Source organism: Parasteatoda tepidariorum, chromosome 8, assembly GCF_043381705.1.
Source record: "Parasteatoda tepidariorum isolate YZ-2023 chromosome 8, CAS_Ptep_4.0, whole genome shotgun sequence".
Taxonomy (NCBI): Eukaryota; Metazoa; Arthropoda; class Arachnida; order Araneae; family Theridiidae; genus Parasteatoda; species Parasteatoda tepidariorum.
The window spans coordinates 69,916,625-69,936,033 of NC_092211.1; the positions used below are offsets into that span (position 1 = coordinate 69,916,625).

Consider the following 19,409-nt stretch of genomic DNA (forward strand, 5'->3'; position numbering starts at 1 on the left):
GATTATTTTTGGAAATCCATAAGAATGGGAAACTCTTACTCTGTTAAAAAAGGTAGAGATGCAATTATTCCATCTTTTTAAATAATTATTATCCAATTAATACTGTTTTTTTTTCAATGTTAGTTATTCTGACCTTTTTCAAAAATGGCCAATTTTTTTAGCAGCCCTGAGTGTAGAAAATTGTTTTGATAAGATGGGGTGATTTTGAATGGAAAAATATATCCTGATGTTGCCTTCTTTCTAAGAATTTTTTCCACACATTCTTATAGCAAAATCACTAATGCCTCTAACATTTCTTTGAACTTAGCTGTTTCATTATGAAGTTGTGTTCAAGTGTGCAATATAACACTTTTTGCCTTATTAGAATATTCTTCATCATCATAGTTGGCCAGACAGCTCAATGTGGGCCAATGCCTTCCTCTGAAGATTACTCCATAATGACTTCCAATTTATCTTTGATCTCCAATTCTTTTCAGTAATTGCAAGAAAATCAGACTCCACCGAGTCAGCCAATCTCAACTGCGGTCTTCCCCGCTTTCTTCTTCCAGTGTGTTTAAAAAGCAGCATCTTTTTTATTGTATTGTCATCACTCATTCGAATCACATGGGCCATCCAATTCATTCTATTTATTTTTATGTATTTAATAATATCAGGTTGTTTATAAATCTTTTACAGTTCAAAGTTAGATCTCCTTCTCTAGTTATTGTTTTCATTTACACCACCACGTATACTACGCAAAATCTTTCTCAAATATTGTGATACAATTTTCCTCCAGTTTTGTCTTTGTCCAAGCTTCGGAAGCGTATGTCAAGATTGGCTTGACAAGAGTTTGTAGATTAGGAATTTTGTTTTTCTTGAAAGAAACCTAGATTTGATAAATCTTCCCAGCCCATAGACAGCCCTTTTTGCCAGATAGAGTCGGTTTTTTATTTCAAGACATTTTTAAAAGTATACTTACACTTTTATAAATATTTTTATGATTTCTAAATCTTATAATTCACGTAATATGCCCTTGTATATATGCATCTCCAAATTTTATGTTACTCAACTTTGTCATAAGAATTCTTACAACCTGTACAAATATTAACACAAAATTGAATGAATCAGAAATGTGTATTATTTCAAACTTATTTTTCTTCTGTTGGAATTGGATTAAATAAAGGTAGTAATTCTATTTGGGAACTGGTCTCTTCAGTTAGTTTATTGTGAGAAAGAATTATTACTTGTGATTTGATTTTCCATAGTAAAATTTTCGATAAAAAGTTTTCTATAATATTGTTCAAATATTGGTTTTTACTTGGGTTATAAAATAAATACAAAATAATAATCCAAACCTATGTAAATATAAGTTTAATCTTTGGTTAGAATAAGGTTGAATGACAGTACTAAATTCTATTAAGACATTTCTACATCTGATGCATTCTCACTTAAGGAAGAATTGAATTCAATTATTAGTTATGATTTACAATAATTCTTTTATTTATAATTTTAAAATCAAAGTATAGATCAAAGAATGAGAATCTTTTGACATTAAAGAAAAAAAAATAGAATATACAGGAATTAACAAAAAACAAGAAATGTGCAGTACTTTAAAATTTTCAATTTAACAGGAGTTGGTAATTCTATTTCTTTGAACACGTCCTTTGTTGCATTCTTACATTAATTTGTTTCATCTGCATTAAAAGTAGTATCATTAGAATCTGTTTCTGGTGAAGTCGATGAATCATTAGAAACCCTTTCTTCTGCTTGAAGGAGAGCTTCTTCTTCAGAGCTTGTTTCTGAATCGTATCTTTCATGATTTCGTTTTTGCTGTGCCTTTGTTTGCAACCTATACAATCTACATTTAACGCATGTTAAAATCAGCCATATCAAAGATCCTATTGTCATTCCTATAGTGAATATTCCAAAATTGGATGTAGGATCTGTGAATGGGAAAAATAAGTTTTTTTAAGCATTGAAATTTTGTTTATTATTTTGTAGTATTCTTTCTAAGTTATTTTACTGACTAATACATAGATTCTATAAGTTATCAAGGCGAGTTTAACAAATTAAGTTGACTAGAAAACAATTACTTTGAAGCCAAGTAAATTTATAAGTGAAAGTCTGCTTTCTTATTAATATTCCTTATTATATTCTGTTAATTTATTTCTGTTTAATTAAATTATATTAAAAGTTACCTTTTTTTTTTTTTTGCTGCAACCTGTTCATTTCTCTTATCAATGGGTTTTATTGCAACATTTTCAAATGTGAGCAGAAACTTACAAATGTGGCAAAAAAAAAGAGACAAAATACATTTTTAACTACATGAAATTTCAAAAAACCATGCAATTTTAACGAATAAACAGTAGTCATTTTAGGGAATTAAGGTAATTTTAAAGAATAAATTGTAGTTATTATAGTTAAGCTTATACATAAGCAAATAAGTATGTTGTATCTGAAAGAATTATGAAAAGGGTTGCTTTCATATTTTCATAATTCTTTGACCATATATAAAATGGTGATATTGAGATGTTTTTTTATTTCAAGTTTATCTTTGCATGAGAATCTGAAAATTCACTTTAATATCAAGTATGTAGATAAATGTTACTTACCAAAGGCAACATGGGTGGATTTAACTGGAAAAAAAAATTTTCAGTTAGAAAATAAGCTGCGTTTTTCATGTGAACATTAACACGAAAATAGTGCTTTAATTTTTCGATTAGGGTGACAAAAGTTGAAATTGTTTCTATTTTATCAAACTGAAAAATCTGGTTTTTAAGAACTTTATTTTATTACTAGTATTGAAGTTTTATTTTTGTTTATCTGGTAACTTGAATCTTTTTAAATCAGAAAATAGTTCAAATTTTAATTGCAATATTATTGCGACCAGGGAGAGATTCAAACGGTGTTGTCATTCAGCACAGAAGTCCATTTGTATTTGTGCTCTCTAGCTAGTCGGAAAGTGTAAAAAATTTCGCTTAGCGAGAAAATCTCCTTGCAGTAGACAGAAAGTCATTCATTGTATTGAAAATCCTTAGTTAAAATTTCTGTATTCTAACTAGTTGAAATGTAGTTGAGATTTTGATTGCAAGATCTGCCATTCACAAGCAAAGTAAAATGTAAAAGTAAAAATTTCCTCATAAAACAATATACCAATACAGATACTAATGTTATTACGAATAATGTTGTCCTGAAGTGGACTGATCATTACGACTCGGTTCCCAGTAGAACATCGAAGTCAAGCATCACTGGCTGCGGTCAGTAAGTGAGCGGGTGACCAATTTGATCAGCCTGAGCAAGGACCGAAGGTGCGCGGTATCGGTCCACGTTAAACTGTTCTACCTTGAAATGTTTGACTTCGAGCGCAGGTCATTGGACTACAAATGCAAAGGATCAAACTTGCGATGGCATGTCTTCAGATCATCCTCAGGGATGTTTTCCAGACCGTCGCCAATAGCCTATTGTGTACCTCTAGTGCGACGTAAATAAAAGTACCTACCTGGCTACTTAATGACCCTAGTGAGTTTTTCCTCTCTTGTTTTTGGGTCAAGTTTAGTTTATATCGCTGCTTATATTATTTAAAGTTATATTTAATGCCCTTAACTTGTGTATGCAATGTGTAGTTCCATTGCATTGTCATTTACATCTCATACAGCTAATTCCAGTTCTACCGTCTATGATTCGTCTCTCATAATAATGAAATTAATTTGGCTATTTCAACTTCTTGACTCAAACACATGGCATAAAGGTTTACTAATCAAATTTATGTGTTTAAGTCTGTTCTTCGAAGGTTTTGTCATTCGAAACTGTTATTCATTGCTGTTTAGACAAGTTTAGACTTTCTTTAGCCAGAGCCTTCTAAGTTAATTTTGAAAATGGCGCAACTTATCCATATTAAAAAATGCCACAGTTTTGTGGAAAGGGAAATAATTTGCAATTTAATTTTCTTGTTGTTGGTTTACGTCGCACTAGAGCTGCTCAATGCGTTATTGGCGACGGACTGGGAAACATCCCTGAGGATGATCCGAAGACATGCTATCACAATTTTGATCCTGTCGAGGGGATAGCCCCTGTACTGTAAAATTTGCTTAAAATGGAAATGAGGCATTGATCTTGATAATTTTCCTCTAAGAAGAAACATATCGTCGAATAGAAGCTTTTTTAAAAAGTCTTTTAAAATGTACTTTAGAAATTTTTTTAAAAAAAATGTTTTAGTTATTTGTCCGTTCTAAAGCCCAAATAATTCTTTACAGCAAGATGGCATATATAATTTAAAAATAGAATTTGTTTTGTTAAAATCATAGTTGTATATACGGCACTTAATCTGTGACTTTTTTATTTTATTTGGCGAAAGAACTTCGAAAAACCTCATTCATTGATTTTGATAGTTTTCATCTAGGACCTAGGTGTAAAAATCTCGTTAAATTTGCAATTTTTTAAAAATCTAAAGAACAGATAAAGATACGCTCTAAATGCCAGATAATTTCTTTCTGCAAGATGGTCTATATAATTTAAAATGTATAGTTTTCCCTCAAGGGCAAGACACTTAAATAAGGCTTTTTTATTTCCTTTGGCAAAAAGAGCTTCGAAAAAAATCTGATTTGTTTACCTTTCAGGCGGATTAAACCAATTTCAATGCCAAAAAGTGTGCATATGTATTCTCCAGCGTCTGTGTTTCTCAATTCTTTAATATGCAAAGTGTCCGCTTCATCAATATAAACTCGGCCACCACTCTTCATTTTTAAGCTCTCCGGTTTTAATATTCTCCCTTTGAATTTCCATTTGATTCTCAAATCAGTGCTTTCTCTGAGAAAAAGATTGAAATAATGGAATAAAATGTATTAGACTAGTTAGTGTACAAAAGTGCAGCATCAGGATGACTAGCTTTTAGAGATGATGCAATGAATTTGCCAGAGAATATATAGGATCCCTAGTGAATTCAATAAAAGAATATATATATATACAGTGATATATATATTTTCTATATGTTGTTCCCCACACGATATATACGCCAGTGTATATCTTGTAAGGAAACATCGGCATTAGTCCCATGCAAGATGCCAACTGCACTATTTTGGATGACAATGTGCTTCCTACGTTGTGGCAGTTTTACGGGGTGGACCCCTGTTACTTCCAGGACGATCCCATATTTCGCCCATATCTCCGCGCGTAACACAAGCAATTGATGGTTCACTTGCCTTCTGTGACGTAATAGCTCGTTTTGCATGAAACTGTNTGCAGACTGGCTGGAAATTAACATCTCGAATAAAGATCAATTAAAGAATAATTTCTATAGAAGATAATATGTACAGACTTAATTTAAATTCTTAATTAAAATAATTTATTAATGTATAATATTTTAATTAACAGAATAATCTATATAGGAAAATTCAGAGAGTTTCTTTCTCTTTTGTCTAGTCCAATAATAAGTGGACTGTTTTGGTATTAAAATTCACTGCATAAATGCTACGCAATTATTTATTTTTTGGGCAATAAAAAGATTGTTATTATTTATTTAAAAAATTCCAAAATATTTTATTGTTTTAACAGTGATTTAGTTCCCGAATCTATTGGAATAGATTAATTTAGCATGGATTTCATAGCAATTTCTACAATTTTTTGTTTTAAATTCGTATCTAGTTTTTGGTTAATATAAATATTCGCTAAATGTTTTTCACCTAAGAGATTATTTAGTGATAGTGCGAAAAGTTAATTTCTAATAATGGTTTATAGTTTTATTCATAAATTTTTTTACATAAAACTTATAAAAAAAGTAAAATTTGGTTATTTTACTGCTTTGTAATTGTTAAAAAGTAAGTACATGACAGTTTATGACAAACATACATGTATATAAACAAACATATATACAAACAAGCAAAACGGTTTCTAAAACCGTTTTATATATATGTTTGTCATCAAATGTTGAGTATAAAGGTAATATCATAAAATTACTTTATAATAATGGAACAGTGAATTTGTTTTAAATATTTAATTTGGAATAACTATGAAAATCAAAAACTTAATAGCAGAAAATGAATCCAAAATAATTTACGGAGAAAAAATGCAGTTATAACTTTGATTAATTTTATGCTGATAAAAAAGTAATCTGAATTTTCGCTGTTGATTATGATATTATACGTGGTTTTTGGCCATTAAGAATGCATTGACAACAATGAGAAACGGTTTTAGATTATAATATCATCCTAATAATGTAATGCATATTGATACTAAATTTGAGATAATTATAGATACTAAATTTGAGACACTAACACTTTGAAATGTTAAGCTTTTATCTAAATGATATTTACATAAAAATTTAGTATCTTAGAAAATGTATTTTAAACAGCTGAATAATTGATAAAATTTGTCGAAATTTTAGCTCTATTGCTGGCACATTTCATAGGTTATGCGTAATTATTTAAGCATTTTAAATGTATTGTTTTGCATAATAATTTGACTCAGCACGAATTTGTTTGCCAATATTTTGACAACGTATATACGGCTGCATTTTAACTTATTAATGGGCAAATTGGATTCTTTGGTTGATATTTTATTTAATAACTTTAACTGTAACTAAACTAACTGGAAATTTTTGTAAATAATTCAGCCTGTGATTTTTATTTCTATTTCTTACATTTCACAGTGGGGTTTCCACTTTGAGATAATGTGAGATTCATGTGATTATGTTGTTCATTACAGTTTTTGTTTCAGTACTTACCCTGGACAAAAAAGTGTCAGTTGAGTGCCAGCTGTTTCTTCTTTGCCTTCAAACTTAAGAGGTTTACTCACTATAAGAAACATTATTCAGAAATAAGATTAATGAAAATGAACGTGTGGACATAATGAACATATATACTACGCATTCAAGATATTATGCAATATAATAATATAGGATCAAAAGTTTATAACACGTATACGGTAAAAACTAATTTTTGCTACAATTTCATGTGACAGGACATACATTATTTCTCCTAGAGTTCCAGGTTTAAGCTCAAAAATTTCCTAATAGATGTCACCACAAGTGCTTTTTAGTCGTTTTCTCCTTCGGTTAGAACTTTCGATTGTGACTAATGATGGATATTTCACGAATGTGATTTATATTCATTAAAAGATTTTGAAAAATCGTAGTCAATTGCTTTTTTTTGATTTACAATTTTTAATACCTGCACCGCCGATTTGTCGAAATCTCTTTAACTAAAATTAGGAACTCTCAGAGGAAAAATTTAATCCCCTGTCACTTGAATTTGCTGCAATAATTTTTTTATTTATTTTTAACCTTAACTGTTTTTCTGCAATAAATATTAGAAAACGGTCAGTCTAATTAAGGATATCCTTTTTACAAACTAGCATGCACCCAAAATTTATTCTAATGATTGTACTACAACAAATAAAAATAAATTGTATAAAACTGAAGTAAATCCATAAAATCAGAAATTTTCCGGAAAAGAAAGCAATCTGGAATAATGGATGGTTGACCGTTTAAAGCTAAGAACAAATGGTGCTAGTGATTAAAATTCGTCACGAGACTTCCGGTTTACTATTTCTGATTGATTTTTACGCCTAAGCTTGGAAAAGCGTGCCATTCAATATTATTACACTTGTAGTATTCGCAATATCACGCTTTCTCTCAATTTAACTTTCAACGAAACAAATAACAAATGATTTCGGAAGTCCCGGCAAGCATGTTATGATGCTACTTAAAAAATAACAAACGGTGATATTTTATATAATTATAGCCAAATAATGGATGACTCTCAAAACGTGGTGAACCTTACATTTTATTTATACTGTGATATTTATTTTCTTAAATTTGTTTTAGCCTTACGACCTTTGAGAATTTATAAATTACAGAAAACTTTTATGAACAGTAAAATTTCAAGTGAATTTGAACAAAAACACAATAATAAAACTTCCTAGAATATTAATCCTGTTCGCACATCGTATTGTAAGCGTGTGGTGAACTTCATGACACTAACCACAACTCCGTGACGTCAAAGTTTTATAAATGATGCATAATACAACGCATGTCTTACATGCAACATTAATGAATTCAGAATGTTTTTTCTGGGCATAAAAAATACTCTACAGCTTTGTGATTGTTTTTCTCTCATATCTCGTGTCACTTACTATAATCTTCGAATTGAAACACTAGATGACCCTTCAAGCTCTTTCTCAGAGAGCTCATAGTCGCTTTATTGTACCTAGACAAATTCTTTAATAAATATAGCTATTGCAGTTAGTAAGCTAAGCAGTGCTAGGCTTATGAATGCAGTAATGTTTCGAAATAGTTGAAAACAAATACAACAAGAAGAGAGTTGAATAAATAATGTCAAGAAACTGAGTTTAAATACGGAACTTCTCGTATATACTAGAATAAAAATTTCATTGGCTTTAAGAAATAAGAAGATGGTAATAAAAGTTCACACGCTTCGAGCATTTAAAAATAGGCACCCATTTTCAAAGCTCACCAAATGAGGAAACATAAGTGATCACTTTTGTCTAGTCCTCATTCACGTTTGGTGAATCTTGAGTATGGGCGCCTATTTTTGAGCACTTGAAACTGGTCTTTTTTTTATTAACATCTTTATATATTTTTGTAAAGTCAATGAAATTTTTAAGCAAGAATAGCTTGATGTTCTTAAGCGTCCTTTTCTTTTAAGTATGTGTCAAGCTTTCAGTAGATACTTTCTCTTTTATACTTCAGTCTACCTCGAACGCCTTTTTCGCAATGTCCAGAAAAAAGTATAACACAGTTTATGAATAATAAATAAATAAATTAATTAAACTATATTTCAAAATTATTCACGCAAATGAAGCTTGCAAGCATGTTTTTTCAGATTTTGAAAATTTTAAATGCATTATGCATGAAAAAAATGCGTAATATTTACGAATTATTTGATGTTTACGAACAAAAAATTTTTTTTTGGTAGGAGTGTTTTGGTAATATTACAGTTGATTTCGTGATGTTAAATATAAATAAACAGAATATTGTTGCGAAATTCCGAAATGGGTATTACTGAGTTAAGAGGGTACTCTGTATTTTTTAAATGTAGGAATTTGTAACAAACCTTCTTTCATTTTCTGAGAAATTTTCGTTTTGATCTTTTTCAAATATGATCCTCTTCTGTGCGCTATCATTTTCTTAGCTTTCTTTGTAAAACTATCTTCAAGACAAAAAGTAGAAATTTAAAATTTGTACACAAAAAAGAGTTTTTTATTATGATAACATTAATTTACTGAATTGCGTATAACTGAAAAGTTCGAAGAACACATTATAAATTACTTACTAAATAACTTTTTGAATTAATTTTTATTTTTTATTTTTAGGTACGACAGAATAAATTATTAGGGGAAAGTTGGACAAAACGGGATACCATTATTGTTTTTATTTACTACGGAAAATCTGTTAAAGAGAACTATACATTATTTTTTTTATAGCTACATCACTTATTGAAGTACAGAAAAAATATATTTTAAACTAATTTTAATGACTGTGAAATAGGAAGAAAAATCATTTTCCAAACTCTTACATATCCCGTTTTAGCATACCTGGGTCGGACAAAACGGGATAGGGTTTACAATGTTTAATTTTTTGTGTAAAACTAACTAAAAACATAATTAATTGACAGAAAACTGTAAAGCAAAATTTCTAAAAATTGTATTTATGCATCATCCGTGAGTCTTGGGTTTTCCTTCACTCGAGGAAATGCAAACATAGGAGGGATGAATACCCCAGCAGCACTTATGCATGTTTCAACAGTGACCAAAACTCCTCATTGAGCTGAAGACAAGCTACCCACTTGCTTTTTGCCTCGTAGACTCAACACTTTTAAAGGCTTGTTTGGCACTGCTAGAATTCCTGTTTCATCAACATTATAAATATCATTTGGAGTAATCCTATGTTTACTTAATAGAGAATTCCTTTTTGCTCGAACCATACCCGTGGGTTCTGGATTTCGGAGGCTAAGTTCTTCGAGCCTGCCAAGAAATGATTACAACCAACACTTCCCAGCCATTTTTTCCCCTGTGTTAAAATTATGCTTAATATTGTTTCTCTCAGCTAACTCAAATGCTAGCATTCGTATGTCCGTTAGAGTTACACCAAATAATCTCTCTTCTAGAGCCAATACCAATACATGCTCACGCGTTTTTTCTTGTTCAGCATTGAATACTGTCTCTTATCTGTTCAACTTTTTCACTGCGGCCAATCCAGAGGTCAATGTATTTGTACGAGCCTTTTTCACCTTTCTTTCGATATAGTAATTATAATATAGTAAAAGTATTAGGCCAACAAATAAATAGGGGGATAAAACAGGATATAAAAAAACTCTATCCCGTTTTATCCAACTCATAAGTATCCCGTTTTGTCAGACTCAGACACTTTTCAAAACAAACATGGCTTCTGCCTAAACATGAAAGAAAAATTAGATAGACTAGACATTAAAATACTCGTTAATAAATGCTTCATCAAATGTAATACTCACCGGAATTGTAATCTTACATATATAGGCAGTACATTGTGAAAAACAACGCACGTAAATGTAGAAAGTGGCAAAAAAATGGAGCAAAAAAGTTCTGAGACCTACAACTTTCTATCAACTAGTGATCTCGAGACGGTACGCACTGAAAATGATATAATCACAGTCAAATAACAAGTTTCTGTCGTCGTCCGCTAGATAGCTGCAATAGTCTGGTCCCTAGGCGAGATATCCCGTTTTGTCCGACTATCCCGTTTTATCCAACTCTCCCCTATTCTACATTTACAATAAAACATGATCTATTTTTAAACACTGGCTTTTTAGCTCTTTTGTATAAACTTAACATATTCTTCTAATAAAATATTTGCACTTATTTTTAACATGTCTATCCAATAAGCTTCAAGCAGGAGCACTTGTTTATAGCACTTTCTTCCAATAAACTTTGTGCACTTATTTGTTGCGCGTTCTTCCAATAAGTTCTGATCCCTTATTTATAGGATATGCTACATTAATAAGCACTGTGTACTTACTTATTACATGTTTTTCCAGAAAACTCTGAGCATTTATTCGATAATATTTTTTAATAAACTCTGCGCACTTATTTGTTACACGTTCTTTTATTAAGCCTTTTTGCACTTTTTGTAACATGTTATTCAACTTCATGCGCTAATTTGTAACTAATCCTTTAATAAGCTTTGTGCACTTATTTGTAACAAGTTCTTCCCATTAATTCCTTGCACTGATTTGTAATATGTTCTTCCCATAAACTCCGTGCACTTATTTATAACATGTTCTTCCTATAAACTGTTTGCACTTAGTTGTAATATGTTCCTCCCATAAACTCCTTGCACTTATTTGTAATATGTTCTTACCATAAACTGCTTGCACTTATTTGCAATATGTTCTTCCCATAAACTCCTTGCACTTATTTGTAATATATTCTTCCCATAAACTCCGTGCACTAATTTGCAACATGCTATTTTAATAAGCACAGTGTACTTACGTATCACATGTTTTCTCGTAAGCTCTGAGCTATTATTTGATAATTGTTTTGATTAACTCTATGCACTTATTCGTAACGTATTCTTCATATGAGCTCTGAGCACTCATTTGTAAAATGTTGTTTTAATAAACTTCGTGCATAGCTTGTGCATAACCCGTGATTTTGTAATCTGTTCTTCCCGCACACTCTGTGTACTCTTTTGTACAATCTCTGAGCATTTATTTGTTATAATTATTTTTAAAGTATAACGTTTCTTACCACAAGGCACTTCGCATTTTTCCTTTAGAACCAAACTTGGTATTTCGCTCAAAATTTCTTTTGCCCTTGGGACATCGTTTAGCAAAAAAGAGTTACAACCAACGCCGACGATTGGAAAATCAGTTTCAATGATTTTTCCTTCCGGAGACTTAAAAGGAAGAAAACAAAGAGAGTTAATCACTTGAAGAAGTAGTTATAGAATTAGTAGTAATAGTAGTCATAGAATTTTAATACACTGTTAGATGCAAAACGTGTCAAACATCATTTCCATTTGCTGTAATCATATCAAATCAAGAAATGGTCCCTCTTTTAAAAAATGAACTAAAAGTGTTCGCTCTTTACAAGAAAATACGAGGGTTGCTATTTATATTGCTGGCCTTGGCAACAGTAAGTGTTGCTAGGCGACCGCAGACGATTTTAATCGAAAGTTTGATATTTTTAAACATAAATTCAGCAGACGATTTACCATTATAGCTTCATTTGTGTTGGTGACAGTAAATTGAAAAGTTCTTCTATTTCAAAAAATGGAATTGAATTGTGAACATTTTCGTGCCATTATTTTTCGTAACTTTCGACGTGGATTGTCAAGACAAGAGTGCTCCGATGAACTTAATTCTTTATTCAGCGATAAAGCGCCATCCTACAGCACTGTAAAAAATTGGTATAACGAATTTAATCGTGGTCGATGTTCGATACAGGACGAATCCCGTGCAGGTCGTCCAAAATCCGTTGTTGTGCCATAAAATATCGATGCTGTGCGTGAACTGATAAAGCAAGATCATCATGTGACATACCGTGAGATAGAGGCGTCTTTGGACATTAATATGACTAGCATCAATAAAATATTGCATGAACATTTGAGCGGAAAAAAAAATTTGTTTGCGTTGAATTCCGCATAATCTGACAAACGCTCAAAAAAAGGCTCGTGTCGATTGGTGCAAGGAAATGTGGGAAAAATACGTTCAAGGTACATCAAAGGCTGTGTATAACATCTACACAGGTGACGAATCATGGACATATGCATATGAGCCGGAAACAAAACAGCAATCAACTGTATGGGTCTTCCAAGACGAGGCAAAACCAACAAAAGTTGTTCGAGGAAGAAGCACATCGAAACAAATGATTGCCTGTTTCTTCGGCATTAACGGTCATGTGGCAACAGTGGCGTTAGAGCAACGCAGGACGGTCAATTCTGAATGGTACACGACCATTTGTTTGCCACAAGTCATCGGAGAAATTCGAAAAAAGCAGAAGAGCAAGCGAATCATTCTTCATCATGACAATGCGAGCTCTGACAATGCATGACATCGACTCAAACAAAGGCATTTCTGACGGAGCGAAAAATCGAAATGATGGGTCATCCGCCGTACAGCCCTGATTTGGCACCCAATGACTTCTTCTTATTCCCACACATCAAAAATAAATTACGTGGACAACGATTTTCGACCCCCGAAGAAGCGGTTGATGCATTCAAAACGCATGTTTTGGAGTTACCTCAATCGGACTGGAAAAAGTGCTTTGAAAATTGGTTCAAACGCATGCAAAAGTGTATTGATCATCATGGAGAATATTTTGAAAAACAATAAAACCAATTTTGTTCCTACATATTTGTTTTTTCATTATTAGGCCAGAAATATAAATAGCAACCCTCGTACTAACAATATAGAATATCACCCATTCTTCTGTACAGACTGTAATCGGACATATTAGGTTCGTAACACTTTCGGTCTAATTTACGGGTAGAGAAATATCCGATTGTTGCACTTTCGGTTACGCGATTAGACAAACTCCTTTTGTAACGAGATTTCGCATAGGGAGATTTGCATTTTATTTTATTTTATAACCGTCGTTGAACAGCCGACGCCCAATTTAATGGGTTTACGACTACTAATGTTCAACTCCGTAGCCCTGTAATTTTGAACCCAATCCAGAAGACAAGGGAACTCCTGGATCGAGTATTTAGAAATTTGCCTTCGAGGAGGACTTTTTGATGGAGCTAACCCGCATTTGCGTTACGTGGAGAGGAAGACCACGAGAACCTCTCGCAGTAAGCCTGACGGCAAGGGGACTCTAACCCATGATCCGTCTACCACTGAAGATATTTCTCGTCAGCACTGTGGTCGGTGCAAGCCGGATACGGTATTCGTATCGACTGGGATTCGAACCCGGTTCGCCTCATTGGACGGCGAAAGCTCTATTCCCTGACCCATCGCGGAAGATTTGCAGTAGAGAGATTTTGCATAGCATAACGGGTTACTGTTGCTCGAATTTCACGCTGCATGAACAAGAGATTCCCTACAAATTGCAGCATCGCAAAGGGTTAGAAAATACGGTTAGCGTCATAGTTAAAGCAAGGCAAAGGTTATGCAAAGTCTCTCTAATATCGTAAATTGATCGATCGTGATCTAATATAGTAAGTTGATTTAGTAATATTGTTGAGCTTGAACTCAAACTTGGTTTAATTTAACACCTTAGAAAGGTTTCAGTAAATTTGCAGCATATCATGATTCATGGTAAAGGTATTATGGTTGACCGTTTAGCTTTTTATTCATTTATTTATTTTTTATTTGAAAGTTTATTCGTAGGTCATGTTTTTTTTTATTTTGAAATTATTTTTAATTAAAGAAATAGAAACACCTTATGTTTGGTTATCAATCCTGTTGATAATTAGTAATTCTCCAAAACATTATTTTATTTATTTATTTGTCTTTAAATTTTTTGTTGCATTTTCGTTACGTTTTTTTTTTTTTGTGCATGAATATCCTATTTGACTTTGGTTTTATTCAGTATTAAACGGAGTTCAGTTTTTTTTCAGTTAAGTCCTAGTTAAGGTTTTAGTAAGTTTTCTGAGCTAAGTTTTTTTGTTAATGCCACTTTTCAAATATCTCTCTCACTGTTTGCTATTTCCAGTGTGTGAAAGTTTCATTATTTCACAGTTTCACGACACAAGAGGCGGATGCGTTGCTCTAAATATAAGGCTTTGAAAATCTTTTTGTAATGCAAACTCAAGATAAGCTGACTAAATCAAATAGTGCTAAAAAATTATGTTTGACATAAAAAAAGAAGAACGTGGAAATAAATAAATAACGAAGACAAAATCAACAAAGAACCTCGTCTTGTTAAATCTTTCAAAAACTTATGAATGGTTCACCCTGTCACCAGTGATTTCCGAGGGAATCGTGGAAATAGAGAAATTTGCACAACCCGGGATTTCAGCAGGAAGTCCTCCCACCCCCATTAATTTAACAGTGCAACCCGCTCTTTTCCATTTCATGGTTTTATTTCGACTTTTTTTGTGATATTTAACTGTTTACTGAGATCTAAATTAACGTATGGTGTTAGTTTTCCCTACTTATACGAAATATACAGGCATGTTTTGAAGCATTTCGCGCGTTTTTTTTCAAAGTTCAAAGATGTTTGCCAGGAAGCGTTTCACGAGTGATATAACGTAGATTCCTTACAATAATTTCAAACACTGATAACAGTTTTGACCATGATTTCAAGTATATTGAAAATAGTTATCCCAAAACTGATGAGAGTTTCTGCGGATTGTGTAACTATAAGGTACTAAATATTCTGTACATTATTATTACACTAAGTATAAACGCATATATTAATGAAAATATGGTAATTTGCTTTTTTTTTCATTAATAAATAAGTTTTATCTTTGTACTTCATAAAATAAGTAATAATTTAATCAATATTTATTTTTGAAATTTTATTTTAATATGATTATTCTTTAATTTTAATTTTCCGAGAACCTTTTTTATAATAAATTCTATATTGAAGAAAAAAAATAATGAGTGTATTATTTTAACTCTAAAAAATATGCGGATTTGAAGCATGGGTAATAAAAAAAACTTAATTTTTTAAACCTACTTTGATAAAAAAAATTACGCTGTGAGAGGGCTATGCAGCACACACTAAGCTAAGGACAAGCTAGCACTTGAAATTTGCGATAAGACTTCCGGTTTACTATTTCCGATTTGTTTCTATGCCTAAACTTACAAAAACTGGCTTCCTTTATTGTTATTGTACTGTTTACAAGATGACTTGCGCTATATACATTTCTCTATTCGGTTTGCAAATCCATTTAACTTAATCTAGGAACTTGAGCCACGATGGCTCAGGGGATAGAGCGTTTGTCATCTAATGAGGTGAACCGGGTTCGAATCCCAGCAATGGCTAATTGATACGATTTCCGCATTTGGCTTGCAACGACCACAGTGTTGACTTGAAATATCCTCAGTAGGAGACGGATCATTTGTTAGAGTCCTATTGCCATCAGGCTAACCGTGACAGGTTCTCGTGGTCTTCCTCTCCATGTGACGCAAATGCGGATTAGTTCCATCAAAAAGTACTCCACGGACGCAAATTTCTCCCAATACTTGAAATACCTAGTCTTCTGGACAGGATTCAAAATTAAAAGTCTACGTAGTTGACCATTAGCTGTCGTAAACCCGAAAATTGGATCGGCTGTTCAACAGTGTTTATTAAAAAAATAATCCAGAAACTTACAAAACTGAAAATAACAATAAAAACATAAGAACCCATCTTATTAAAACATTCGTATCAAAATTAATTCGATTGTAGATTTTTTTTTTACTGATATACAATGAGCTAAAATGTCTTGAACGATTAAAACTACTCTAAATTCCAGTTTCTTTTCAATAAATGAGAAATATCTGGACGAGAGAAGTTTGTTATTTCTCACTTAAAATTTTTAAAATTAGACGCTGTATTTTGAAACTAAATACTAAAATTTTTTTTTCAACAGTACATATTTAAAAATTGTGTACATTTGTTTTTAAAGTTTCTTACCATTATTTGAGCTTTTTCATATTTTTGTAGTCTACATTCACCGATTTTTCTCCTTTCTGCCAACCGCCCGCAACCGTCACAATTGCTCCATTTTCTCCATTCAAAATAACATCTATAAGTTGAAACTGAAGGTATATTATCTAAAAATGTACCAAAAAATAAAAATGTTAGCTTTTGCTTGCTTGCTTTTGTATGCCTGCTTTAGGCAGAGGGGTGCGATTGTTCTTGTTTTCCAGTGGCGCCATCTATGGCCAAGAATTCGACTTCTGCCACACCATAAGTCGCATTCGTTTATAGGGCGGACCCATTCATACGTCCATTCATTCATCCACAGATCGTAATTTTGACCTGAATTAGAGAACGATCGATCTCCAATCCAGTACCCCCAGAGGTATTGATTTGTTATGGGAACATGGACGACTAGATGACTCGACAGATTTAACGTGCATCAGTCACCATTTACTACACGGGGAGTCTTCGGCCAGGCGGGACTCGAACTCACGAACACCCAACCGACCAGGCTATCCCGGCGGCAGTTTTTTTATGCAGGGTATTTCGCAATGACCTCCTGTTATATATAAAAGCTGAGGAAAGCGGGATTGAAAATATTAATTAATGTAATATAGTTAATTGTCGGAAGAACAGAGAGGATTTGAATGGTGATAATTTGAAACCCCTTCAAGTTTTACCATGCAATCAAACTGGTTTTTATGCTACAACCCAGCTTTCTTTAATATTGATTCTTCCTCACTTAAATAATGGCATGCAAGCCCTAATATGTATTCCTTTTTTCCTTCATTATATACCCACATACGTGCATAACCACCCAGCCTTTATCACTAATTTTATTTTATCCGTCGTTGAACAGCCGAACCAATTTTATGGGTTTACGACTACTAATGTTCAACTCCATAGCCTTGTAATTTTGAACCAATTCAGAAGACAGAGAAACTCCTGGATCAGTAGCCCCAGAGGTGTTGATTTGTTATGAGAACATGGAGGACTTTGAGACTCGACAGATTTAACGAGCATCAGTCACCATTTACTACACGGGGATTCTTCGTCCGGCGGGGATCGAACTCACGAACTCTTGGACATGGGCCAGTGCCCCACCAGGCTATCCCGGCCTGCCTTTGTCACTAATTATCGCATACATACTAGGAGCCGGGATAGCCTGGTTGGTAGGGCACTGGGACCTTGTTGAAGAGATCGTGGGTTCGTTCCCCGCCAGCCGAAGATTCCCCGTGTAGCAAATGGGGACTGATGCACGTTAAATCTATCCGGTTACAAAGTCCTCCATGTTCTCATAACAAATCACTACCTCTGGGAGTACTGATCCAGAAGCTCCCTTGTCTTCTGGAGTGGGATCAAAATTACAAGGATACGGAGTAGAACATTGGTAGTCGTAGACCCAGAATTGGGTCGGCTGTTCAAAGACGGTTATAAAATAAAAAATAAAAAATTACTTACATACTCGATTTCCCTACCTTATTAAAATATGGATTTGTAACCCCTATTTTGTAAATATTTTAAACTTTTTTTTTGATAAGGACTCGAAAAATGCGCATTAAGGACGGTGACTACAGAATAAAACCCGATGAGTTTAAAGAAATGAATTTGAACTTACTTAGTTTATCACAATTTTTCAATAATTTTGGAACCTCTTTTGCTAAATCAGCTGTCGAATCTGGAATACAAGATTTTCATAATGGAATACAAGATTTTCAGTAATCGAACAATAAATATTGGAAAGAAAGGTAGAAAATAATATAATATTCAATAGAAAGATAAAAAACAAGAAAGATAAGTAAGAATTATTGTATGTTTTAACTTTTTAAATCCTATTTGATAGAAGAAACATCGAAAGGTTGGTTGTGCAAAACCGTAAAGTTTACGAAGCAAATTCATTGCCTCAACGGTTTTTTACCATACAAAAATAAGTTTTTTTCCGTAAAAGTTGAAAGGAAAATTCGTAATAACAAAGGTTTTTACCATACAAAAGTAACTTTTCTCCAAAAAATTACAAACAATTCTGTAGTTATAACGGACTTTTTATATGAAAAAAAGCCCTTTTAGTACCAGAAAAACATATATAGTCCAACGATTTTTTTTAATTATGGTTTTTATTTTATACCTCAGACATTTAATTTTTTGAAAAAAGAGCAATTTTTTTGTGCGCTGTCGTGCATTATCAATTCATATACAAAATTAAAAAAAAATATTTTCAAACAATTTTTTAATTTTTTACTTACTTAAAACAACAGGATCCAAAGAACTTCGATAACCAACTGAAATAAAAAAAATTCCTAAAGATAAAAAAAAAAAAAAATCAGAAACTCCAACTTATTTATATGGATAAAAATTACATCTTATTTTCATTTATATAGGGGAGAGTTGGATAAAACGGGATACCATTACTGTTTTTATTTACTACGGAATATCTGTTAAGGAAAACCATACATTATTTTTTTTTGTAGCTACAACATTTATTGAAGCACACAAAAATCATATTTTAAACTAATTTTAATGACTGTGAAATAGGAAAAAAAATTTATTTCCAAACTCTTACATATCCCGTCTTAGCATACCTGGGTTGGATAAAACGGGATAGGGTTTACAATGTTTAATTTTTTGCATATATATAAATATAAAATTATAAATAATGCAAATATATAAATAATGTTCTTTATATATAAAAAAAAAGCTCAAGTCATCATCAGAGAAATACATTACAATTAGTTCTAAAGAAAGATGTAAAATCCTAGAGTCGAAAATAAAATGCTTAATAATGAACGTTAATAAACAAATTTTGCATTACTATATAAAGAGACTAAATTTTTCAAAAATATATATAGCTAATATAAATAAGT

At 32.2% G+C, this 19,409-nt stretch overlaps 1 protein-coding gene across 1 annotated transcript in view; it reads right to left on the reverse strand.

Moving 5' to 3' along the window:
• Window positions 1-1,458: 1,458 nt before the first annotated feature.
• LOC139426149 (Ig-like V-type domain-containing protein FAM187A) overlaps window positions 1,459-19,409 on the reverse strand; it is a gene marked incomplete in the record, with an annotated part of 24,280 nt that continues 6,329 nt past the window's right edge. The window contains 9 exon segments of the mRNA XM_071183916.1: window positions 1,459-1,922; window positions 2,592-2,615; window positions 4,589-4,785; window positions 6,698-6,767; window positions 9,048-9,143; window positions 11,719-11,866; window positions 16,540-16,679; window positions 18,167-18,226; window positions 18,792-18,827. Of these exon segments, the coding sequence (XP_071040017.1) occupies window positions 1,660-1,922; window positions 2,592-2,615; window positions 4,589-4,785; window positions 6,698-6,767; window positions 9,048-9,143; window positions 11,719-11,866; window positions 16,540-16,679; window positions 18,167-18,226; window positions 18,792-18,827 (1,034 nt within the window).